The sequence below is a fragment of the Sapajus apella genome, unplaced genomic scaffold (assembly GCF_009761245.1).
Source record: "Sapajus apella isolate SASKATOON/1434 unplaced genomic scaffold, GSC_monkey_1.0 scaffold45, whole genome shotgun sequence".
In the NCBI taxonomy this organism is placed as follows: Eukaryota; Metazoa; Chordata; class Mammalia; order Primates; family Cebidae; genus Sapajus; species Sapajus apella.
In genome coordinates this window covers 4,451,581-4,478,522 of record NW_022436985.1, presented here as the reverse complement: position 1 = coordinate 4,478,522, position 26,942 = coordinate 4,451,581, and the positions used below count along the sequence as shown (strand labels likewise).

The 26,942-nt window shown below is 36.7% G+C and overlaps 1 protein-coding gene across 3 annotated transcripts in view; it reads left to right on the top strand.

Moving 5' to 3' along the window:
- The window catches only part of GRID2 (glutamate ionotropic receptor delta type subunit 2), a 1,512,615-nt gene that overhangs the window by 1,219,553 nt on the left and 266,120 nt on the right, over positions 1 to 26,942 (top strand). For all 3 annotated transcript variants that reach the window (XM_032239845.1, XM_032239843.1, XM_032239844.1), the window contains one exon: positions 9,839 to 10,034. In XM_032239845.1, coding sequence (XP_032095736.1) covers positions 9,839 to 10,034 — 196 coding nt within the window. The remainder of the gene's footprint in view (positions 1 to 9,838; positions 10,035 to 26,942) is intronic.

The window sequence follows — 26,942 nt, the reverse complement described above, 5'->3', positions numbered from 1 at the left end:
AGTTTTACTTAATTAATATATATTATAATATATTTTTCATTATGTGTCATACACATATATTAAATATAATATATCTAAAATAGTATTTCATGATATATATGTGTGTATATATATATGTATATGTACCAAACATTTGTTTATTAACTAATCGCCATTTAGAATAGAGAAAAGCGTCATAAATGATACTTCTGTCAACACTGTCAGGGTTTTGAGGCTTGTGTTTGTTAGAAAAATACAGTGTCTGCCACATTTCAGGATTCATGATGTGACACAAATAATTTCTAGCTTGTAATGTGGGTCAAGAAGTCAGACAAGTCAGCCAGATTTTCAGATGACTATTCTCTTGCATTTGTATAACACCATCATTTCGGAGAGAGTTTAACAATCATTTTTAATGGCCATAGCCAACTACAGAAGGACATGAGACATTTCTGTCTTCCCTTAGATTCTCTAAAATGACCTGCCATGTTCGCAAGTCTGAACTATTAAGTTTGTATGGAAAGTCCAGATCTTTTTAAATGCAAGAGGATGTTCCCCTAAGTAGTCTATGACATCCACCTTTCCCAAGGGTATCTACTTTACATATACTTACAGTTTTACCTATGACCACCCTGTCTCTACCATATGGGTAGAGGTGACCCAGACTCCTTTTGAGGGGAGAGAGTGCAGAAAATCTTCCCAAGTCTGCTAGGAAAGACTTCAGTGTCATCTGCTGGGCTGTAATCCGCGCACCTTGTAATCCCTGTACCTTGTAATCCAATCTACCACAGGAGGACCATGTTCTGAAAGGTAGAGGTGCCCTTCTCATGATATTGCTGCATACTTTTTCTAGACCAAGCACACTTTACATTCTGATGGCTATTTAAACAGTTCTAAAAAATAAAAAATGAAATAGACATTCTAAAGGAGTTTAAAGCAGAGGACCTGAAGCTGTCTTTTATATAATGTATTCCGTTGTGTCACATGAGGAAGGTCAGGGGGAAGATGAAAGATTCAGGACAGGAGTGGGGAGTGAGACAGAATGAAGGGACTAGAAAAGGCTACATCATTTAGACCTTATTTGAATATTACACATGGACGTGCTCATCTTGTGACCCTCTTTGTTCCTCTGCGGCACCTCTTATAAAACACCCTCTCCGTCTAGAATGATGCTTCATTTGAGAAATCCTCTCAGTTTCCAAAAATGGAGTCCTAACACTCCACCTTGCCTGGTATCATTCTACCTTATTGGTGTCAGACCTCAGCTTGCTCCTCCAAAGGCTTCTGCTATGTTGAGGAGGAGAAGACTCTGGCACCATAAGAGGAAGGAAGACACAGGCACTTTGGTACTAGGACATTCTCTCCATTAGAGATTGCTGTCTCTGGGTTCCTCCGAATTACTTGATACCATGAGCAATATTTTTAGGCAATACAATCTAATCTTCTATGAGAGAACCCTATGTCTTCCATTAACATGACCTTCACATTAATCTTTTAAAAAATAAAAACCTAGTGCTAATAGGCTAAAATCTCTCCTGAGCCTGTTTTCATTAAATAAGGACATCCCTTCAGGCACTAAAAATAGCTTTCGCTGAACTCTTAATTATGGACCAAACCATCTGAAAAACATCAGGAGTCCTTTTTTATCCCACCATACGCTCTTGATATCTTTATATTTCATCACACTTTGCAAGCTTGTGTCTGAGGTAATTAAGAAAACTTTACTAAGAACAAGGAGCTACCAAGATAGGAATGTGGCTTCTCAAAGAACAGGTGGCCATTGGCTATGCCACAAATAGGAAGATGGAATAAGCCTTCCACCTTCCATAGAACATACATACCCTCCTTCCTCCTCTTTATCTAAATATTCAACCAGGAAAAAAAAATCCCCTGTAATAATTCTCAACTTTATCAAAGGTGACTGTCTTCTCCTTGTTCTGCTGCATATCTCTTCTATAGCTACTAAAATCATGAATTCTTCTATATATTTATAAGCATTTCAATTAACAGAGGTGCTTAAGCAATTTTCTTCAACATTTCACTTTGCTTCCAATATTTCAGTCAAAAATCACTCAGTCCATGTATTTTTTATCTTCTCTCTGGCTGCACTGCTCAGATAAGTAACTCTTTCAGGAACATTCTGCTTTGTACCAGGTCCTATGTCTACCAGAATCGTGGACTATACCCTCAGCTTTTAGAATATGTTTTCTTTTCCTAATTGTTTGGGTTTTGTTTTTATTTGATTTGCCTCTGAATTTATTTATTTTACATATGTGGCAAAATATTTTGGCAGGCAATTCACTGGAGGTTCAATAAAGCTTTTCCAGCTGATTATGTCACAGAGGAAATTGCCAAATATTCCTTTAAAAAGGCTTTGAGGTTTTTTATTTTGTTTTTGATTGTTTAACTACAAATGCTTCTGGCCATCATTAGTCAGCTATAGAATGGCTAACAATACATAGTTAAAATGTTATTTTTATGCCATGCTAGTTTCAGGGGAATGCTTACTTCTCAAAGTGAAATATCGTTCTAGTAAAGACGACCACAGTAAAACAAGTAAGTCTCATTGACGGCTGACTGTTTTTCAGACCCTGGGGTAGATCTAGATTTCAAATATGAAGTTTTTAAAAAATCATGGGAACTAGCAATGTGTATTCTGATGAGGTAAATAAACAAGTACAATTCCTAAACACAATGCTAAAATGTGAACATAGTCCAAGTGTTAGAAGAGCACTGAAGAGACAGTGAAGTTTCGTGTTGAAAGGAAGGAATTCTCAAGGTAGACAAAGAAGAATATTATGCCAGGAAGACACCTACCAAGACATGCACCTGTGAAGCAGCCAAGAATGAAGAAATGGTGTTTGGCTCGTACTGTAAATATGAGTGAGGCAAAGGGTTGTTTCTGAGAACAGAAATAGGAAACACTTAAGCCAAATTTTGGAAGGAATTTGAAGGCTAAGGAGTTTATTTTTAAGGGCAGTGAAGTACACAGGCAATACTAAAATAAGGCAGCAGTATGATCATATTTGCATATCAGAAAGAACAGTTTAGTTGTGCTAAAGAATAGATTAGTGGTGGGCGAGAACAGGGATGGGGAAAAGGCTTAAAAATAATCATCTAGGTAGAAATGACAAGGCCATTAGACATGGAAAGGCAAAGATGGTGACAGATTTACAAAATTTAGGAGATAACATGTACAGAACTTGATGACAGAGTAGATGAGGTGGGGAAATTAAAGAGCCACAGGTAAGGAAGGGGATTAGGAGAGAATGACTCTAATTGATAGGAAATAAGGATACAGCAATTCCAGAAACCATAATAGAGAACAAATTAATAGTGATAATCATAACATCAATAATTGTACTATTGGTAATTAAGTGTTCATAGAAAGCTAATTACTAAGAAAAGTGTCACAAACAATATCTAATTCAAACCTCAAGATATCTTAATATAAAAGTATTATTTCTCCTGGCCAATAAAGAAAGACATTGCATTTTAAAGAAGTTTGAATAATTTTACCAAATATTGAAACACAGATATTTATGTCTTCACAATTCATGCTTTTAGAAACTAAGAGTTTGCCCAGTGCTGGGCTGTTAGCAGCATTCCTCAGGGCTGGCCTGCCTTACGCAACCACCCAAATCCACTCTCCTGGCATATTAGTTGTTCTTTTTTTTTTTTTTTTTTTTGAGATGGAGCTTCATTCTTGTTGCCCAGGCTGGAGTGCAATGGAGTGATCTTGGCTCACTGCAACCTCTGCCTCCTGGGTTCAAGCAATTCTCCTGCCTCAGCCTCCCAAGTAGCTGGGATTACAGGCATGTGTGACCACACCCAACTAATTTTGTATTTTTAGTAGAGATGGGGTTTCTCCCTGTTGGTCAGGCTGGTCTGAAACTCCTGACCTCAGCTGATCCAACCCCCTCAGCCTCTCAAAGTACTGGGATTACAGGTGTGAGCCACCGCACCCAGCCTAGTTGTTCTTTTAAGTGCTACATTTTGGATCACTTTTTATGCTGAAAAACTTGTCACTGCACTTCAAAGGACAGCTCTCAGCTGCTACAACCAATGGACAGGCAGGCTCTTTATGGTTGCTAATGAGCTCTCCAGGCTGTAACAGTATCTGTCTTTTGACAGTTGCTGAAATCAGCATCGAAAGGGGAAAACTGGGAAGAGAAGGGTTGAGGGAACCTAAACTGAGTTGGAAGATGTTTGTCATATACTCCTATTTGTCTCTTTTCCACTGTCAGCCCTGTTGCCTGAAGCATATGGTGCCTGTCCTATCAGCCACATTCCATTTTTCTCCCTCTGAAGAAAAATCTCTTCTGATGTGATGACTTAAGTTGACTTGTTCCATCCCATAAACAAAAAGGGATTAGACTTACAATTCCCCAAAGCCAGGCTGGCAGGTCAGGCTTGTCAGTTGTTGGTGAGCGTGCCACACAACCAGGCTAAATATAGTTTTACATCTTAAAAGAAGAAAGAAGAAGAAGAAAGAAGAAGAGGAAGAGGAAGAAGAAGGAGAAGGAGAAGGAAGAAGGAAGAAGAAGGAAGAAGAAGAAGAAGGAAGAAGAAGAAGAAAAGAAGAAGAAGGAGGAGGAGGAGATGGGACAGAGAGGTTTATGAGAATTATTTAAGTTTTATTTAGATGGTAACATCTACTCTCTTGTTAAAGGAAAATAGGAAAAGAATATGAGTGAAAAGTTACCACAGAGTGGTTAGGCATTAGATTTTTTAAAGAACAGTTGACAGTTTTAGAGATGTATTTTTAGCAACATATTCAATATAACATTATTTAATTAATATGAAGTCATATAAATGTCCCAAAGAGTTTGCTTTGAAGAAATTGATGACAATTTAGTATCATAAAATCACACAATCTCATCCTTGGAAGGGAAATTATACATTAGTTATTCTACTTAAATGCATGAATTCTTCTTTAACAATGTTTATAAAGAATTACCTGACTCTGCCGGAAGAGAGAGAACTTCCACAAAAAAATACCAATAGAAATAATTGAAAGCATTGTGGAAGGAGGAATCATCATTATCATAATCTTTATAAAAAACAGTAGATAACCCAATCAAATACTGATTTGACAGATATGCTTGACTTTAAAATCTAACCTACTCAGTGTTAAAGCTGTGCTGTCAGATAGATCTAATATCAGAGTGTAACATATAACAAAATTAATTCAATTTTTTTCATATTTTTTTTTCTTTGAGATGGAGTCCCTCTCTGTTGCCCAAATTGAAGTGCAGTGGCACAGCCTCTGCTCACTGCAACCTCTGCCTCCTAGGTTCAAGTGATTCCCCTGCCTCAGCCTCCTAAGTAGCTGGGATTTCAGGTGTGCACCGCCACACTCAACTAATTTTCATAGAAACAGGGCTTCACCATGTTGGCCAAGCTGGTCTCAATCTCCTGACCTCAAGTGATTCATGTGCTTCAGCCTCCCAAAGTGCTTTACAGGCATGAACCACTGAGCTCAGCACAAAATTAATTTTAAATGCTTGAAAAGGGTTCCAGTGTTTATTATTCTCATAGAAAGAGTTTTACAGCAACCTAAAGCCACTCAAATTTTAAAATTTTTAATTGCCCTCAATTACACAGTTCCTCAGTGTATGTACTATTTATACAAATAACTAAATACCACTTACCTGTAAGCTGTCAGTATTGTGTAGTACCCACAGGTTGATGCTAGTCTGATCAGAGAGCAGTAGCAGGAATAAGAGAATAATCTCAGTCAAGTGTTGAGAAGATAAGGCTGATTAGAGCAGCAAAGCATTTGCTTTTTTTTATCATCCACCACTTAGAGCTATAGACACTCATTTTTTACTGTGTGCCTGAGTGTGGGTTTGAGAGAAGAGAGCTCAAGTTTAATGGATTCTCAGAGTGATGATTCACTGAGTTTTATGTGAGTATATGTGGCTAAGTAAAGAAATGGAGTATGATATGAGTTATACATAATATGTTCACAACAGATTACTCCGGAGTGCTATAGATTCCCCCCTACCTTTTTTTTTTTTTCCTTTTTTTTTTTGAGACAGAGTTTTGCTCTTATCGCCAAGACTGGAGTGCAGTGGTGCGATCTCAGCTCACTGTAACCTCCATCTCCTGGGTTCAAGAGATTCTCCTAACTCAGGCTCCCAAGTAGCTGGGATTGCAGGTGCCTGCCACCATGACTGGCTAATTTTTTTTGTATTTTTATTAGAGACAGGGTTTCACCATGTTGGCCAGGCTGGTCTCTAACGCTTGACCTCAGGTGATCCACCTGCCTCAGCCTCCCAAGGTGCTGGGATTGCAGGCATGAGCCACTGCTCCTGGCCAATTTTCCCATTCCTTCCATCACATGAGAAATGTCTATTGTTAAAAAAGAAATGCTGGCTGAGTGTTGTGGCTCACGCCTGTAATCCCAGCACTTTGGGAGGCCAAGGTGGGTGGATCACGAGGTCAGGAGTTGAAGACCAACCTGATCAAGATGGTGAAACCCCGTCTCTACTGAAAATACAAAAATTAGCCTGGCACAGTGGCAGGTGCCTGTAATCCCAGCTATATGGGAGGCTGAGGCAGGAGAATCACTTAAACCCAGGCAGCAGAGATTGCAGTGACCCGAGATAGCACCACTGCACTCCAGTCTGGGCAACAGAGTGAGGCTCCAACTCAAAAAAAAAAAAAAAAGAAAGAAAAAGAAATGTCAGTATCTGCCATGGTAAATTAATGTATATATATTAGGTGCCTATTAATGATTCTATGGTTGTTATCCATTTTAAAACAATGATTGGGCATGTCTAAATAATATGCACTCAGCTTTTGACCTTCAGATACAATTTTCTGAAGATTACCATTTGTTGAATAACCAATAACATCTAAAGGAAATAACAATGTTTCCTTTAGAGGCTGATAATATAGGCTACAGAATTTCTGCTAATCTTATTCTAAACTCTTCTTAGTATGAAAGTAACAAAGTGACCACTTGTAATAGTCACTCCCTTTCTATGCTGGTCTCCTGAAATGGCTTTTTCATTCTGTAATAAGCTATTTGTGTGCACTTCATTTTGCTTCAGTCATTTTATTTTTGTCATCTTTGGTGCTACCTTAGTGTATTTTAATGGAACATGCTGAATCAGACAACCTGTAATTTTTATTGCAAACATGTCTCAAGGCAAATTTATAAGTTGCACTTGATGTCAGAAACTACTAGAGGGAACAGGCCTTTGTTCTAAATTACAAGATGCTCTGCCATTCTAAACTTGAAGTATGTTGAATATAAACTGCCTTTTTTGTAACACCAGCAACTTCACATAGGCAATATGTTAACATATTCCTCTAAAAATTTATTCTGTACCAAACAACTTCGCCAGCTAAACTACTGTTTAGTTGGTTAATACTGTTTGTATTAACCAACTAAAGAGTTTGTGTTAAAACTCTTTATTATCAGACTGTAAAGCTAACATTTAAGGTAAAGCTATGTGACGGAAAACTGCCTATATTAAAGGTCTTAACATTTTATTTTAGCTTTCTTTTCATGAAAGTCTAAAAGGAGCACTAATTTGTTTAGCAGCATTTAACCAGGGTGACTCTTTGGGCAAATCATTTATATATTTAGATGAAGGCATTGAAAAAAATTACTCTAAACGGTGATCTCACCTCCATTAAATTGAAACCTTCTGATAGTTATAGTTGAGTTTGGTTGCTAGTACTACCAGACACTATGATAGTACTAGCAAGTGTCTGGTAGTACTAACTCTATGGGGCCCTAGAGTCAGACAGCCAAGGGCCTGTCTTGTACTGGTAGGGTGTCTGGTGTCCTGCAATGTGGGCTTTCTCCATCCATAGACCTGCAGGCTCTAGACAGTGCTGTGTGCAACTACCTGGCCTTCACCTTTCTATTTACAGAAACTTAACAAACAAGTACTGTTGTAACCTGTGTAGATATATTTCATTTCTTCTTCCTGTGTTACCATTTTTGGGTATCCACCACTAAACAGGAGGATATATGTTAAAAAATGTGTATGTTTTTGATACAGTTGTACTGATACTACTGAAAACAGCAGTAAATTGCTCTCTTGAAACAAAATTTTTGTTATAATATACCAAGAGAATTATGGTATGTCCCACAAGTAAACGCCCACTGACTTCAGTATTCAGTTGTATCCCAGCTCTATATTGCTCATTTTCCTCTTGCTTTTGCCCTCAATTATTCATTTACGTTATCACTTTAGTTTATCTTTACAAAGACTAGAATTTGTTCAATAGTTTTAGAATATTCCAGAAAATTCCAGAATTACACTTTCTTTTCAAATAGGATGGTTTAAATTCATTATTTTATGCAATAGATGTGTAGAAGAAAAAGGAATTATCATGGTAGTTTCCATGGAGTAAATAATATACATCAACAACACAAAACTCAATAAAATGCAGATTAAGTTTTGCTGAAAGTTACTATTAGAAATTGGCACAAATACTCCTCTAACAAACATGGCCCATAATGTATTGTTTCCAACATAGTTTTGTACATGATGGAGATGAGTGAACTGCAAGAATATTCCCAGTGTCTTTACCTAATGCTAGGGTTGGTTGAAAGATCCTCAGGAAATCATTAGCAAACTCCATCTAGAAACAAACCAAAAGATCAGAGATAAACATTACATGAGATTCATGGCTCATGGTTGTAGAGTTCTGTAAGCATTCATTCTTGTTCAAAGTACAGTGTAGTGTTTCATAGCATCTGCTCCCATTCCCAAAAATTAGTGAGTTGTAACTGTGCCAGCATCTGATTTTAACACTATGTCAGAGACACAATATTTGTCCTTAAATGTCAGTCATTAGAGTTGGGCACCTACACACTAAACAAATTCTATAAGTTCCAGTGGAATGATAACTGGTTCTTTAAGCTGGAAAATATAGAGGGACTTGGAAACTCAATGGAGGGAAATCAACCACCAATTTGGAGACAGATAACCTGGGACAAATAGATACTATCTGTAACTCAAAAGATTGGCTTAAAAATCTTGGAGCATTATTCTGAATATGTTTTCAGCTTTCCAGAAACATGAAATGTATTCTAATCCAAATAGAAAGCACTCCTCCCACCTCCACACTACACACGCACAAACACACACACTGCTAAGGCAAATATAGCCAAAGAAATATGGAAATAAGTACCAGCATCTTGCATAGGAAATACTTTGGGGCTTGACATACCCATATTTGAATTCTAGCTCTCACACTCACTGACTGTGCCACACTGATCAAGTCATTTATTCTCTCAACCTAAGTCTCCTTATCTTTAAAATAGGTCAAATAATTCTTTACGTGAGGCATTTCCGTTAGGATAATGTCTATCAATTATCTAACATGTATGTATTCAATAAATAATGACTACCCTAACTACTAATTTTTAAGCTTACATTTCACTTCAAAACATGTTGCTTATGTAAATTCTATAATTTTATAAAAATATCTTGCTACCTAAAGGAATGTAGACCTAATGCTTATAACATATTGAACTTTTTTTAATTACCTAATTATTATATGATTATCTAGCAGTCTAATGTAACTTGCCTTTAATGGAATTGCTAGCTTTTTCCCCTGTGAAGCTTCACCAAAAAAAGCATTGTATTACCACTAGAAATTTTCACTTTTCCTTCAATAATTTTGTGTTCTCATAATTTGTATCAATGCCATATACCCTAACAGCAGTCTTTTCTTACACATTATATCCTAATATTAGGAAACAACAAAATAAGAAATATATTTGATACATGTTTCCACACATATTGCCTTTTTCTTCTTTTGACTTTATTCCTGCTTGGAAATATTCAGTACTCTCTTGTGTCTCTCTTTTCTCTCAATAATCAAGGTCTCTCCAGGACCTTTCCAAGCAAACAGAAATCCCTTACGGCACAGTCCTGGACTCTGCAGTATATGAGCATGTCCGCATGAAAGGATTGAATCCTTTTGAGAGGGACAGCATGTATTCCCAAATGTGGCGGATGATCAGCCGAAGCAATGGATCAGAGAACAATGTTCTGGAGTCCCAAGCGGGCATTCAAAAGGTACTGTCCATGGTTCTCCATTAATAGTCCTTACCATTTTGTGCCCCATGCTGGGATTGCAAAGTTGAGATTTGTTTATTTTTTATCTTTAATTCTGACAGAGAATTTCCCGTTAGATTACATCTTATATTGATTTAAAGAAGATTTTTTAAATGACTCATGGCACCAGTAGAGGGAATTCAAAGTCCTCTGTAGTGTGCTTAACAGATCAGTTTCCATTTGACTTCCAAAATCAAATACGCTCGCTGGTATTTCGTTCAGAAAAGGGTTAAGGACTTAACAAACATGAAGTCTGAAAGAGTTTTCACAAATCCCATTCCAAATATCATTCAAGTCATCTGATGCTTTTAAATGACTCAAGTTATTTTCTACACTGCACTTGTTTTTAGATTAAACCGTTATCTTTAGTTGTGATTATGTGAAGCTATCTAAAAGGAAAAGTTAATCTTATCAACAAATAAGGTTCCTACAGATGTCTGTTTCTATTTCTAAATGGGAAAATCTTTATTTACATCTTATTTTTCTATAACTATCTATATTTAAAAAGCATAGAAAGACTGTTTTTCCTTTATGTGAAAGTCTTAAAGCTATTTTTACTCTGAACTGCAGTTTATAAACATATATACAGAAGCATTTCAAACCCTGTCAACCTCTATGAGAGAACTGACTTTTTTTCTTAAAATTGTCTCTAGTGACTAGACTAGTGAAAACCATTGTTGACATTTAATAAATAATCATGGAATACAGGTGAATGTCAGTAATAACAGCAATAGTGCTATACATTTTTTCTCTCTGATCTTCTACTGCAGAATAATTTGGGCTCCAAGTCTGTGTTTCCTGTTCTAATGTCAAACTTAATATCATGCTAGAGGATATTTTAATGATTATAAAAATTATTCTGCCACAGGTGCCAGCGTTATTCTCTGCTTTTTCATCTGACACCTTTTGTCTGCCATGGCTACTACTATGGGCCCCTAGAGTCAGACTAGTAATTCTTGCAGGCACCATATTGATATCATGCTTCTGAGAGCTGATGATGGTAACATAAACCTTTCTCCAAGTATTAATGATGTATTTAAGGAAGTGAATATCCTGGAGATGTTAGCTATGGCCTCTAACTTTTTGGCCCTTATTATACTCCATTTTCTGGGGTTCAGTTATTGATTCTAAAATACTTCCTTCTTGGCTTTCTCAAGAGAACCATTGTCTTCTGGAGGTTCAACATGGTGTCTCCCAGTTAATGGGATGGGGGGAGGTTCAGGGTGGATCCAGGTAGGTGAATGAACATGTATTTGGGGGAAAGGAGGAGGGTAAATGTTTTAAGGCTTACTAGGTACTCATAGCATGGTAATGAATTTGTGTTCAGAATAAGTATACAGCATGGCTTTGAGAATGACTTATTTTCCTTTATATTATTTGTTAAAAAGAGATTTCAGTTTTTTAATGATGAATGTAAACAGAAATTTACAGTTCATATTTCTATTCCATTTTAGGAGCCAAAGCTCCTCATGCCTTATAAACTCATTCTATACAGTATTATTCCAGAGAAATTTCATTTTATTTTCTCTCATCAGCATGGTCTTGATGGACACATCAAACTGAGTTTCAATCCAGCTCATTTTTAAAATAAAATGTATAAATATAACTAGTTACTTAAAATTTCTGAGCCTTAGGAGTTGCATCATGAAGAGTCCTATCTCACACAGTTTTTGTCAAGATTAAATAAGGTACTATATGTAAAGCATCAATAAGTAGTCCGAGTAGAGCCATAAACCTTTCTTACAAGATGGCCCTGAAGATTACCTGGGAGAGTGTATATGTGAGCAATTTATAATTATAAAACTTTATCATTTAATATTTCCTAATCTTAATGTAAAATTGTGACATAATAAAATGAAGATGCAGTAAAAGAAGTAGAAAATAATTTCTATTCTTTGTTAGTCCATTGATAAGGTGGCTAATGAGTTTGAAACTGCAAATAAAGTCCTCAAATATCTATTATACCATATTTATTCAATTTTCTGATTTACTAGAGGGGTTGTGAAAAATGCCCTTCTGAATGAATTTATAATAGAAAATATCTAAGTGAAATTTGTTTGTACTGCAGATTTCTTTCAACCCAAATTAGAAACAGCTGACAATTGATTAGACAGAGAGCAGCTAATAATAATAAGATGTATTTTGGTTTGAGTTTGCAAGATCTTGGCCAGCTTCTGTTAAAAAACAAAACAACCAACAAACAAAGAATAACCTTTTTGCCTGCTAAAGTTCATTGGAGTTTCATGAAATTGAGAACTATGACACATGAAATTTGGTGGTGGATTCTTCTTCAAGCAATGAGTCTTGAACATTTCAACAGCAGCTTTTTATTCTCTGTCATGGATTTCTAATTTGTACAGGCAGACAAGATGTCAGAGGTCTTTGAGGCCAATATTTCACAAAAGGCCAAACTTCTTCTATAATATCTTTGGCATGAATCCATGTATATAGCAACTGCCTTCCAGGAAAGCCTGCATCACTGAGAAAAACAATCCTCACAATCTATAACTTTAAATAGATTCAATTAATGTCTCAGTCTGTGCTTGTTCTGAATTGTGCTACCAGTCTCATTAAGTTTCTCTTACTTGAGGGTAGATACTGATCTCATCTGCCATCTTCATTTGGCTTGTACCAAAGAAATCTGTGTAAATGAGCATTAAGTAGATGAGTTCAGATTTGGTATCCTTGGAAGACATTCACCTGTATCAAACTACCCTAAGTAAATGAGAACAAATTTGTTTCTGCCTTGCTCTACTCAAGACCTTTTGCATAAGTAGAAAAAAAAATATGATTTGTAAAATGCAACTGATTTTTTGTGCATTCATTCAGCAATTATATATTGAGCACCTTCTATATATCAAACAGTACATTAGTCACTGGGATGGATAGAAATGAGAATAAATGTCTTCATGCAGTTTGCATTCTAATGGGTGTAAACAATAAAAAAGAAAAACACATTCTATGGTATGTTCAGTAGTGGGAAATGTTAAGGAGAAAAATAAAGTAGGAGAAGAGGATGGGAAATACCAAGAAGCAAGGTAATTGGCTTTATTAAATCAGGTGGCCAGGGAAGGATTTACTAAAAAAGTAACATTTGAATAAAAACTTTAAGCAGGTTGGAGAGGGGAGAGTATGTGTATGTCTGAGTAAGGTGTTTTTAGAAAGACGGTCAGCCAGTACAAAGGCCCTGAGGTAGAAGCATGCCTAGATGTTTCAAGAGTATGAAGGAGGCCAGTATGGATTCAGAAATAATGGATAATATCAAAAATGTGACAAAGTCAAGAGGTAAAAGGTCTGGAGGTAGAGAGAAGATGAATCACGTACGGTCTAGCAAAGTGTGGTCCTGTGGACTAGCAGTGCCTGCATCACCTGAGAGCTTCCTAAAAATATAGACTTTCATGCCCCTATCCCAGCCTTTCTAAACACAAATATCATTTTAACATTATCCATAGGTGATTCATATGCATGTAAAAGTTTGAGTTGTGCTAATGCACGGCTGTCTAGAACATTCCAAGTTGGCTTTTTCTCTGTGTGGGATATGAAACTTCAGGAGAGCTTTCAACAGAAGAGCAACATGATAAAATATTTTGGCAAATCATATGACTATTGTGCTGAGAGAAAGTGGCAATGTAAAAGCTGGAAAGCAGTTAGGAGGCCATGACCATGACTCAGCAGCATTCTGAAATTACACCGTGGAAGTTCATTTTTATTAAAACCCAAATACATCTTAAAAGACGATGGCTTTGAGCAGTTATTGGCATTAGTATATTAGTGGAATTTAGCTTATTAGATCATTTTAGAAGGGCCTAGGACATAAACAGATATAATTTCTGAGAATATATGTAGAAAATTCCAGATGGCAAGTAAAGATCTGACCAGAAATTAAGGATCATGAGCAGCACTAAAATAGAGAAGTCTCTGATTATTATGAGAGCGGCATTAAATTCCCATTAATCTATTATAAATCTTGGGGAAAAAAACAAATCATTCTAGAATCTCAGCATAGAAGAGCACTAGAGAAGTAAAGAAAATCAGGGTTGGTAGGATTTGTGAGTGACTAATACTTCAGACTATGAAATTCCAAGGGGATGTATACTCAGATGGGTACCATAGTAACACGGAAGTCAACGGTGGTGCCAGTACCAGCAGTATTCAGTCATAAAGACAGCATCGATGTATAAAGCTGTCTGTCCACAGAAGTCTGAGAGCAATATGGGGAAAGGGGCAGTATTACTAGGGGGAACTCACAAGGTTCAAAGTGGGCATCAGGGCTGCAACCAGGCCACTGGAATTTAGGGCCTAGCTCTAATCCCAACTGGAAAACTGAAGTATTAAAACAGAAGCCAAGACAAAAGATTGGTCATATCAATATGGACCAATGTCATGGGTTTTAGAAGACTGAGGCAGGAAGACCAATTCTAGACCCTGTGAACTAGTAAGTAAGCCTACCCCAGTTTTATTCAGCTCTGGCTGAAAAAATCAGTGGACTTGAATCTGCTATTTTACATGCTCATTCAACACGTATTCAGTGAATTCTTATTGTTTCTGAGGCTTTGTTTTAGGCATTGGAAGGTGTAATAGAACAGGTAAATTTCCTACCTAAATGGAGACTATATTGTAGTGAAGAGAAGACAACAGAAAAGCAGAAATGTATGCTCTAAAGAAAAACTGGAAGAGTAAGAAGGAAGAAAACAAGCAGAGCATGAAGAGAATGTTGCCATCCCATATTGGGTGGTTGGAAAATACATCTCTGAGAAACTGACATTTGAACACAGATCTGAAAGAGGACAGGGGGTTAACCATGGGTATAGTGGGGAGAGAGAGGGGACAGGAAGTACTCCAGGAAGAGGGAATGCTCATTACAAAATTCCTGAGGCAGAAGCTAGCACAGCATGCTGGAGAGAAATGTCAAGAACAGTGAGGCTGGAGCAGGGTGCACAGAGAGGGGATTAGGGATGGTGAGGCAGATGGACAGGATCAGATGGTAAGAGGTGGGCAGGATAGAGGCCATTGAAAAGGCTGATGCTTGGGCCCCACTAAAGTCCAAATTGTATCTTAATTGGTAAATAGAAGGCATCTGAATTTCTCACATTCCTTCAAGTGATTCTGATTCATAACAAGGGTTGACAATCACTGATATAATGTTCTGTGAGCCATTTTAATGACCTTGGTTACTCGGAGATGGGAAACCAGTGAAGAATTTTGAGCAGAAGAGTGACGCACTGTAACTTGCTTTTTAAAGGTTTGCTCTAGATGCTGTGTGGAGACCACAGGGCTCAAGAGTGGGAGCAGGGAGCTTAGTGAGGAGGCCACCGTAATAATCCAAGTGAGATACGAGGGTGGGTGGAGCAGAGTGGTTATGGCAGAAGTGATGAGAAGTGTACCATAGTGACAGGGAAGTCGATGGTGAAATATAGTTTGAACATATTTTGAAGGTAGCACTGACAAGATTTTCTAAAAGAGAGTGAATGTGGGATAAAAAAGAGGAGTTAGACATGACTTCAATGTCTTTGGCTTATGTAGGTGGAGGGACGAAGTTGCCATTTATTGAGACTGAGAAAACCATGAGAAGAGTAGGTTTGAGAAGTCAAATGAGAAGTTTGTCTCTGGCACGGTAGTTAATATGAAATGCTTACTAATTATGCAGGCACAGACTTTTTATTTAAGGCCATGAGGCTGGATGTGGTCACTGAGGATGTGAGTATATCTAGAAAAGAAAAATATCTAAATACAATTTAATATTTAGAGGAGGCAGAGACAGAGAGGATATAACGATCAGCTAGTGAGCCAGGATGGAAAGCAAGAAACAGTGAGTGGTGGTTTAAAAACCAAAGGAAAGAAGAGTTTCAAGTTCAAAGGATCAACTGTCTGTCAAATGATGCTCATGATAAAGGATGATGAATGCTGAGAATTAATCATGGATTTGGAAACCAGCAATCACTGGTGACCTGACAACAACAGGTCTGGTGGAGTAGAAGAAGAGGGTAGAGAAAGATTGGAGAAAAGAAAAGAATTAAAAGGGAGGATGTGGGGATTATGAGAATAGGAAGAAGAAATTATGAGAAAGAAATGTCTATATGAATAATTGAAATCACCAAGAATTAACACAGAACTAGTATTTAAGAGAGTGGCAGAGAGCCAAGTGATAAAAATCTTCAAATAATGTTGGAGGAGTGATGGAGGGTCAGTAGATGACTGCAGTAACACTCAGTGGCAGGTAGTAAAGTCTGATGACATAAGTTGCAAAGCTGGAGAATTTTAGGGACAGAGGTCTAGAAGTGGTTTGAAGGGCAAGGAGGGATTCCCACCCCGGCTCTTGTCCCAGTGGTATGAGTGTTGTAGGAAAGAAAAATAACCCCCCGCAAGACCACAGGTAATGCAGTATCCCCAGAAGATAAGTACATTCTAGTTAGCAAAAAAAAGTAAAAGGAAATTAAAAAAAAATAAATAAATCCAGGATATTGGTAAGGTGATTATATGTCCTAGTTTGCTTGGGACAGTCTTGATTTTGCCACTTGGCACATTGTTATTAACTGTATTCCCACTCACTCTCAAGAGTATTGTTATGACTATACATTGTATGATCTCCCTAGATATATAGATCCTGCTAATAATACAGTTTCATAGAGCAGAGTGGAAGAACCAAGAGAGTTGTAAGGGAATAGGAAAATTGGCCAAAATCAAGGAATGTGCAGATCCATATCAGTGAGATTTAAACAGTGATCAGGAAACTTCAGATTTTCCATGAGGGCAGCATTTGGGAATCTAGGACCAACATAGCTTGTAGGCAAATTCTGTTGACAAGGAGATGAATATGAGGTGGCAGGAGGGGTGAGCATGTTGCCAGGAGCATACTGAGGTGTAAGGCCCCTCTTCATCCCTGACAATGGCAGTGGAAGCCTGGCTAACAGCAATCTCACCAACAGCTGAAAGTCTTGAGGGCATTGCTTCCCACAGCTGAGTGAAGCTGGGAACGATAGCAACTGGTACATGCGAGGCTTAAGGACAAAGCAATTCTGCACCAAGTTGCACAAAGGAAAAAAGGCTGTGAGTAGAAACAGATTTCAACTGTGATACAGCTTCACCTATACTTAGTCCTGATCTTGCACATGGCCATATCCTCTTTTCTCCTTGTTCCATTCCCCTTCCTCCTAGAGCCGTAAGCATCATTTTTCATTGAGTAAAAATGCCAAAGTAGATGGCAATTAATGAGCCAGCAGCAGAAACAGGGTAAGGGCTAATTGGAGCTTTAGTGAGCGATTTGCTAATATACTGACTAGGTATATGGCCTCAAAATCTGGGTTAGGCCCTTATTACAGAAATAAATAAGCAAACTGAAAGTGGCTTGGGGAAAAATGAGACAAAATACTCAACAGCTTTGGTTCTATGAAAATGCCAAGGCTGGGCTATCATACTACTGGACCGGAGGTAGCAGTGTATTTGCTGTGTTTGCCCTTTTGCCAAATGATTCCAACAAATATATGATTCACTTCAGTACTGCACCCTGCAGCTGAGAGCGCAGATCCCACTGGCATCTTTTCTCTCTTTAGAAATCGGAGTTTTTAGGTCTGTGTCAGTCATCACACGATGAAAGAAGAGAACTGCACAGTGGGAGAATAAAAAAGATGCAGAGATCATTTCCAGCAGCCATGCTAATGCGTTTTTAATAGTAGAGTTGGATGCTTTTGTAATTATTATTAAGACTTATCTTACATTAAAATTAACTCCAGTTGGATTAAAGACTTAAACATAAGACCTAACACCATAAAATCCCTAGAAGAAAACCTAGGCAAAACCATTCAGCACATAGGTGTAGGCAAGGACTTCATGACCAAAACACCAAAAGCATTGTCAACAAAAGCCAAAATAGACAAATGGGACCTAATTAAACTCGAAAGCTTCTGTAAAGCAAAAGAAACAGTCATTAGAGTGAACTGGCAACAACAGAATGGGAAAAAATATTTGCAATCTACCCATCTGATAAAAGGCTAATATCCAGAATCTACAAAGAACTAAAACAGATTTACAAGAAAAAAGCAAACAAACCCATCCAAAAGTTGGAGAAGGATATGAACAGACACTTTTCAAAAGAAGACATATATGAGGCCAACAAACATATGAAAAAATGCTCATCATCACTGATTATTAGAGAAATGCAAATCAAAACCACATTGAGATACCACCTCACACCAGTTAGAATGGCGATCATTTAAAAATCTGGAGACAACAGATGCTGGGGAGGATATGGAGAAATAGGAACACTTTTACACTGTTGATGTGAGTGTAAACTAGTTCATCATTGTGGAAAACAGTGTGGCACTTCCTCAAGGACCTAGAAATAGAAATTCCGTTTGACTCAGCAATCACATTACTGGATATATATCCAAAGGATTATAAATAGTTCTATTATAAGGACACATGCACATGTATGTTCATTATGGCACTGTTTACAATAGCAAAGACCTGGAACCAACCCAAATGCCCATCAATGACTGGACAAGGAAAATATGGCACATGTTCACCATGGAATACTATGCAGCCATAAAAAATGATGAGTTAGTGTCCTTTGTAGGGACACAGATGAACCTGGAAACCATCATTCTCAGCAAACTGACACAAGAACAGAAAATCAAACACTGTATGTTCTCACTCATAGGCGGGTGTTGAACAATGAGAACACATGGACACAGGGAGAGGAACATCACACACTGGGGTCTGTTGTTGTTGGGGGGCCAAGGGAGGGACAACAGGTGGGGTGGGGAGGTTAGGGAGGGATAACATGGGAAGAAATGCCAGACATGGGTGACGGAGGGATGGAGGCAGCAAACCACATTGCCATGTGTGTATGCAACAGTCCTGCATGATCTGCACATGTACCCCAGAACCTAAAGTACCATTAAAAAAAAAAAAGACTTATTTTTGTTTTTAATAATCTTCATGGATATTTGAAATCAAAATCAGCCTTGATTAGATGTTTTCTCAAAAAGAAAACGAGAAATCTAGAATCATTTTGACACATGTAAAATTGCTTAGGAAGACCTCTTAGGTTGTCGTAAGCAATTTAACACGAGTTACAATGTGTCAAGTTTTATAGCACACAAAGCATACTACAAATAAACATGTTTTCTAGATGCCCAGAAAATATGTATGTGTATACATATACAGATTCTATAAATTATAGTGGACATTGATGAAACAATGAAGTGCTGTCTTATGTATATAAAGATGATACTACCAACCTGCTGTTGACAAAGCATGCATTTTTTTTAAATTGCTTTCTTCCACAGTGATTTAATTCATGATGAAAGCCAGATCTGCTCCAGTTCTTCTTTTAATTAGCTACATTCAATTCTAATTCATCTATTCACTCATTCCTTTAATCAACAAACATTTATTCAGTGACTGCTAAGTAAAATGCAGAACAGTAGTTACCCCATAGAGAGTTGTACAAGACGCTGTGAAAACACAGAGAAAGGGAACCTAGCATAGCCTGAAGGATGAGGCTACTTCAGATCAATGAAGACTTCCTAAAGGAAGTGATGTTAAACCGGGAATAAGTAGGATTTAATTAGGTAACAGAAATAACAATAAATGGGATAGGGAGGAGACGGCCTAAGCAAAGGCATGAAGGTGAGCAGAGCGTAGGACATGCAGGAAACAAAAAGCAATTTAGTTAGAGAAGAAGGTGCTGCAATAAAGTGGGGGAGGAAGGTGCTTGTGGAACAGACACCTATAGGGCCATGTATCATTGGAACTCGCTAACTGGACATTAATATAATAATTTGAACTAAATGAGCAATAAGACATAAAAAAGAAAAACAGAAGCATTTGAAAGAAATTTCTGGATTGTGTAGAATAGAGAGCCAGTTTGGACTTAGTTTTCTTCCATATTTTAAAACCGTGGAAACAGAATTTATGAATTCTAAGATCTTTTTTCTGGAATGAATATTCAGCGAGTCTTTGGACACTAATTTCAAACTGCTTAATAGCCGTGTGAGATAAAATACTTCCTAGGAAATGGCAGAGGACCATAGTGGGAGTCCTTAACACAGAGAGTCTAACATCAAGCCTGTGTTGTTAGTCCTGTCTTGACACACAGCCTCACACTCAAGCGAAAAAATTCTCCAAAGGATTTTCCAAATTTCTAGTTCCCCAATATGAAAAAGAATAGATTGATGCATTTTTATTTCCTGCTCGGTTGCATTACATGCTCAAACTTCTTATTCTAATAAATATTCAAGGCATTGCCTTGGTTTAGTTCTTACTCTCAAAGTTACTTCCCAAAATGAAAAATGCATATACATTTAAAAAAAAATTTCTGTTGGGTAAATACCAAGAATTAAAAATTATAATCTGACTGACATGATTTGGCACTGTGTTCCCATCCAAATCTCATCTCAAATTGTCATCCCCATGTGTCAGGGGAATGACCAGGTGGGAGGTGATTGGATCATGGGTGCAGTTTCTCCCATGCTGTTATGATAGTGAGTTCTCGCCGTGCTGGTGGTTTTAAAGTGAGGCACTTCCTCATTTTTGCACACGTGCTCTTCTGCTGCCTTGTGAAGAAGGTGCCTACTTCCCCCTTACCTACCACCATGACTGTAAGTTTCCTGGTGTCTCCCCAGGCATGCAGAACCGTGAGTCCGTTAAACCTTTTTTCTTTATAAATTTCGCAGTCTCCGGCATTTCTTTATAGCAGTGAGAAATGAACTAATACACCTACCACAATTTAAAAATTATTATAGTCTCCAGTTTTGCCCTCAGAGTTTACCTCCATTAATAGCAGGTGTACATCGTTATGACTTCCTTCTTTAGTTAAACAGGAGACAGCTGCAAAAATCAGACATATGCAAATAGGCACACATATGAATACAGTTTTTGTTAGATTTTCATTTCGACTTTTTACAAAATAAAAGGTTTTTATGCCCTTGTCTTTTTTGATTTTTTGTCAAAAACATCTTTCAGGTTAGTATGTATGTATATTATACATTTATAAGTTTTCTTTGCTTTCAGTGGCTCCCAATCCCTGCCTTTTCTTTTATATCCTCAAAAAGGCCTTCCTGCTCCTCTCTGATTTACACGTTCAGTATTTTACAGTTTTCTCCCTCTAAACTGCTAAATTCAATTCTCTGACTAAACAGAAATGCCATGACTATTAGCATGTCTTTCTGCTTTTACATTTCTCAGATTAATTGTCATCTTAGGCACTAAAGCTTCTGATTATAAATTCCTCCTTTCTTGTTAAATATCCATAACGCTATTATTTTTCTTATTTTAAATCAATATGTCTTGCAAAATCCTTTAGGGCTCTGCTATCTGGCGCCAGCTCTGCCTGGGAGATAATAAAATAAATAAAATTTGAATGCCTCGATAGTCTTTTGGGGAAATAAATATGTTACAATATAAAACCATGCTTATGTTTTGTAGGAAATAACTGGCTTCTTCCATTATTCTTTTATTTCTCCTATTATACATAATATTAAATACTGGAGTCCAAAAGTGCAGATGAGGTTTTAAAAATCTCCATAACTAAAGATAAAACTTCTCTTTTTATGTGATAAAAATTGGCTTGTAATATAATCTGAGCACATCACATTTACTGCTTTCATATTTAAAATTCATTTCTTAATAAAAACTTTTATTGAAATTTTAAATTTTACTTATTTTTAAAAATTATAAAATACATGTAGCATAAAATTCAGCATCTTAACCGTGTTAAATGTACAGTTTAGTATCATTAAATACATTTACATTATTGTGCAACTGTCACCACCATCTATCTCCAGAGGTCTTTTTCTAGGAAATTAAAACTCTGTACCCACTAAAAATGATTTTCCTCATTCCCTCCTCCCCGAAGGCCTTCTCAATCACCACCTTATTTTCTGTCTCCATGAATTTGAACATTCTAGATATCTCATATAAAGGTAATCATATAGTAGCTGTCCTTTTTCTACTGGCTTCCTTCACTTAGCATAATGTTCCTCTAGGTTCATCTACATTGCAGCATGTGTCAGAATTTCTTTCAATTTTAAGGTTAAAGAATATTCTGTTCTGTGTGTTTGTGTGTGTGTGTGTGTATGTGTGTGTGTGTGTTTGTATGTATGTATATGTGTGTGTGTATATATCCCATATTTTATATATATACCATATATATATATATATACACACACACATACATATACACACACACATATATTCTGCATTTTATCTATGTATTATCAATAGACAAGGGTTGCTTCTGTGTTTCAGCTGTTGTGAATAATGGCTCTCAATTTTCTTGGGTATATATCCAGAAGTAGAACTGCTAGATGAAATGGCAATTCCATTTTTAATTATTTAAGGAACTACCATACTGTCTTCCATAATGGCTGCACCATTTTACCTTCACACAAATAATACACAAGGGCTCCATTTGTTTGACATTCTCACCAACATTTATTTTCTGTGTGTTTTTTTTTTTAAATAATAGCCATCCTAATGGGTATGGGATAGAAATTATATAAATCTAAATTCTATTTTAGTATGCATTTTTAAGAGGTACTATTTTGGCTAATAAACTTGAATATTATCTGCACCATATGCTCCAATAAAAATTGGATTGTGCTTGCTTATCATATAAAGCTCAGCATTCCTGATAGGTAAGACTCAATCTCTCTCACAAATATGGCTCATCCCAGTAGTGATTCTCAAAGACAGAAGAGACCAATAACCTAGCACCCAGCCCCAGCAAGAGAAGCAAGTCAGAATGGGGGAAGGAAGCATATGTAGTTCAACTGAACAAAAACTCATGTTATTCTGACACATCCAATTGAGAATAATTTGTTTTCCTAAACTCTGGGAATGTTTATCTCTGACATTACTCATTGCAATTCCCAGAATTCATCACAGTTATGGAGCTGAAAAGGAATGCAGAGACCTTCTAGATTAATCATTTTGTTTTATGGATGAGAAAATTATACCTAAAAAGGTTAAGTGATTTACCTAAGGCCACACAACTAATTAGTGTCAGTATTTATGTCTCCAGCCCACATCTCTTAATTCTGGTCACTTGCTCTTTCCATCATAATTTAAAAATTTAAGTCTGTAATGTTCTCTCAAAACTAATTAAAATTCACTTCACAATTCGAGTAGTTCTCAAACTTTTTATGCTATTGAGAATTATGTAGTAAGGCTGTCCAAAATGCTTATTCTCAAACCTATAAACGCAGATATCAAGATTCACTGAGTCTGGGGTGGGATCCAAGCATTAAATTAATAAGCAATAAAGATGATTCTAATAAACATTGTTAACAGATTATCTTCTGAGAATCACTTTTCTGGGTACTATTTAAAAGCCCTGATCTTAGGCCAGTGATGTTTAACATGGGCTCTAGTCCAGCAGCATCAACACCACCTGGGAAACTATGAGAAATGTAAAGTCTTAGAGCCCAACCCAGAACTACCTAATCAGAGACTCTTTGGGAGAGACTAGAACATTGTATATTAATAAGCTCTTCAAGAGATTCCAGTGCATCTAACATTTGAGATCCAGTGGCTGTGTGTGTGTGTGTGTGTGTGTGTGTGTGTGTATTGTGTGAGTGTGTATGAGTGATTTTTTTAATGTTTCAACACTAAGGAACAAAACCTTCCCTGTCTTTGCTCCTTGTATGCAATTGATAGAAAAGTAGAGGTTAAGTGAGGGGCATATCAAGTGGCAAGTGTTTCTTCCCCCCTTGTGACAGCGTTTGCTTTTTAGGAACAATACAACACTTATCTGCTTGCTGCACATCTCCACCTGGATGTCCTGCCAGTGCTCCTGCCAGCCATGTGTCAAACACTCAACTAATTACCTTTCTTTGCAAGTTGATGCTTATCTTTCTGTCTTCTTTTTTTCTGTTAAAAGCATCACTGCCCTCCCTATCATCCAGGCTAAAAATTGAGGAGTCATTTTCATTGCCTTCATCTTTCTTACCAGAGCCAATTAATTTCTTTAACTATCAATCCGGCCTCTGCCGCATCTCTCCCATTTATTCTCTCCTTTCACTTTCGACTTCCAATTTAGTAATTCATGTCATTATTACCATCCTCCTGGACTACTAATTGGCCCCCTCCTGCAAATTAATCTTCCCTCAGTATAGTACTGAAAGTGATCCATCTTTGCTCAAAAGCCTGTAAGTGTTCCACTTTATCTCTAGCGCAAATTGTTTATGCTAGCATTCAGAAGTCTCTATAGGTTGGTATTATTCCTTTTTTCAGTATTCATTTACTCGTTCATTACTTAAATAACACCTATTCTGTGTTAGGCATTGATCTGGGTGTCTTCTTTTCCCTTTCACATGTCTTACATTCCTATCAAACCAAGTTACTGGCTTTCTCTCATACTCCTCAGTGTTCTTACATATCAGGTATTGCCCATTTCTTTCCCTTCATCAGGAATGCACTCCTCTGCCTGCCTTCTTTTTCTGTCCATTGGCTCTTCATTTTCAAGGTCTATCTCCGTTGTACTATGACTTTCCTAATTCTTTCCTAAAATATTTTCTTCCTCCATTAAACTTTCTTAATAATGTAACATCTCTACAAATGGTTTCCTTTTAATATTATAATTGCCTTTGCATGTCTATCCTTCTTGATTGTATACTATTTTGGGCCAGGCCGCATACCTGATTCATCAGTGTATCCCTGCATCTCTATAGCATCAAGCTTGATTCTTAATCTTTCTTTCCAACTTGAGTGACTAAAATCTTCTTTAATAGAAATCAATATCAGATTATTCATGAATTTAGATCCCAAAATGTCTAAGTCTGAGTCCTCATAGTGTTCCTCTTAAAGAGACTAGATATTTGTATATTTCTCTTTATATTCTGAGTAGATCAACTTGTTCACTATCTTTAAAGGCTCCCAGTAAAATAATTTATAAGAACAGATTTCAGTACTTTTTGATTCAATATAAATGCTCTCAGTCTTGTATGTTTATGTAACGGAGACCTATCACTTTGATTACAGAAGGATGCCATATAGAATTATGTTTCAAGTTTGGCAAAATGATCAGGTGTATGTACCTGTTTTTCACTTTGTGTCTGGAAAGCTGGGAAGAAAGGCAGGAACAACAGAGCAAGGCCAAGTCTAGGCTCAAACAAGTTTGACATTTGCCTCAGGTGCATAATTTAAGGGGGCGCTAAAAGCCCTTCAATAATCAGGGTGTAGATGGGATCAGCACTGCTGATCTCTTTTGCCCCAGGCACAAATATGTCTCCACATGGTACTGGCAAATCTGGTCTTTATTTGAAATTTTGATATTTTATAATGGATTTTGACATTAATTTTGTTCTTTTCTTAAAATACTGCATTAGAGTATTATTTGTTTTTATTACTAAGTTTGGTACACTTTTCATTTATGCACACAAGGCAGGTGCTTTACTCACCTTATCCTAGACAAGGCCGTGAGAAGGAGGCAGAAAACAAATAGGAAAGAAAAAAGAGAGGAAAAATAGAGAAGATGAAAGGCATGAAGGGAGACAGAGTTTTTACTAAATATGCTTAATCTTTAAATTTAAATATTATGTTAAGTTGATAATAAACAAAAGCAAATATGATGAAAGATTCTGCCAATATTGGTGTAAATCAATGTTGTTTACTTGTATACAGTATGTATATATTATACATAGATGTAGGTAACCACAATATATACACATATTACAGATTGAATATTTTATTTCTGCTTGTTACAATATATTAATATGTTCATTGTATTAACTCAGGAAGGTTGATTCTGATTTTTTATATATTTATGCTTATTTTTCCATATTAGAATAGTTACAACTTCATGCCACATTTTAGAAGAATTTACCTGTTAATCTCTGACAATTCCCAAATCATACTTAAATATTCCTTTAAGAATACAAGATAATATTTGACTTAAACTTTTGTTGTTTGGGCTAAAGAGGAAGATAAAATGGAGTTTGCATCTGAGATTCCCTACTAACTGGTTAGGAGGCCTAGTCATGGTTCTGAGTATTTACCAGGTAAATTTCCCTAAATGTTGCACATAATTTGTAATTTACCCCAACAGGGGGAAAATATATGTTAAAATATGGAAAATGTAAAAGAATTTAGCATCAACAAACTTGGGCTAAAATATATGTTAAAATATGGAAAATGTAAAAGAATTTAGGATTAACAAATTTGGGCTAATTCAATGAATACATGTATTTTAATCTCCTGAGCTTCTGGGGTTTTTTTAACCCTTAAAAATTAAGTGCTCTGTAATGTAAAGATGCAATAGTTTTTAAAGAACAGAGGAGACTTCCAGGAAAGAGTAGCTACTCACAAATTATTGCTTTCCCCTTCCATGACACCAAGGCCAACAATATGCCTTCATTTACTTATTCTCATCTAATACCTTAAGCTTGAGCGCCCCATCTGCTCAGCAGTATGTAAACATGATGGAAGGTTTCTGCCTCAAATTATACTGTCAGAAATATATTGCATTTAATACTGTGTGTATTTAACTCTGTGTATAAAATATTCAGCCTTCAGGAGAGTTGTGAATTACAGTCAAGTGAAATGCTGCACTTGAATTGTGAAGCCCAAGAAGCTTTTATCAGCTTATCAGCTCAAAATATCAATATTCTCCTGCACCATGTTAGCACAAATACACACATTTATGCAATTCCAGCAACAGAGATGGTCTTACCATCTCTTCATTTGGCACTTTGGATATAATAATTATATGCAAATTTGGACAAATTTCTTTTCTGCTTTGGGGAATCCAATTTAGTTTGTCAATCTAGCTGTTTTTCAGAAATTGCTCCACATATTATACCCAATAATAGAAGACTCAAATCTTATTTTCCAATCCTGCACTCCTAACAACATTTCAGAGTATTTTGC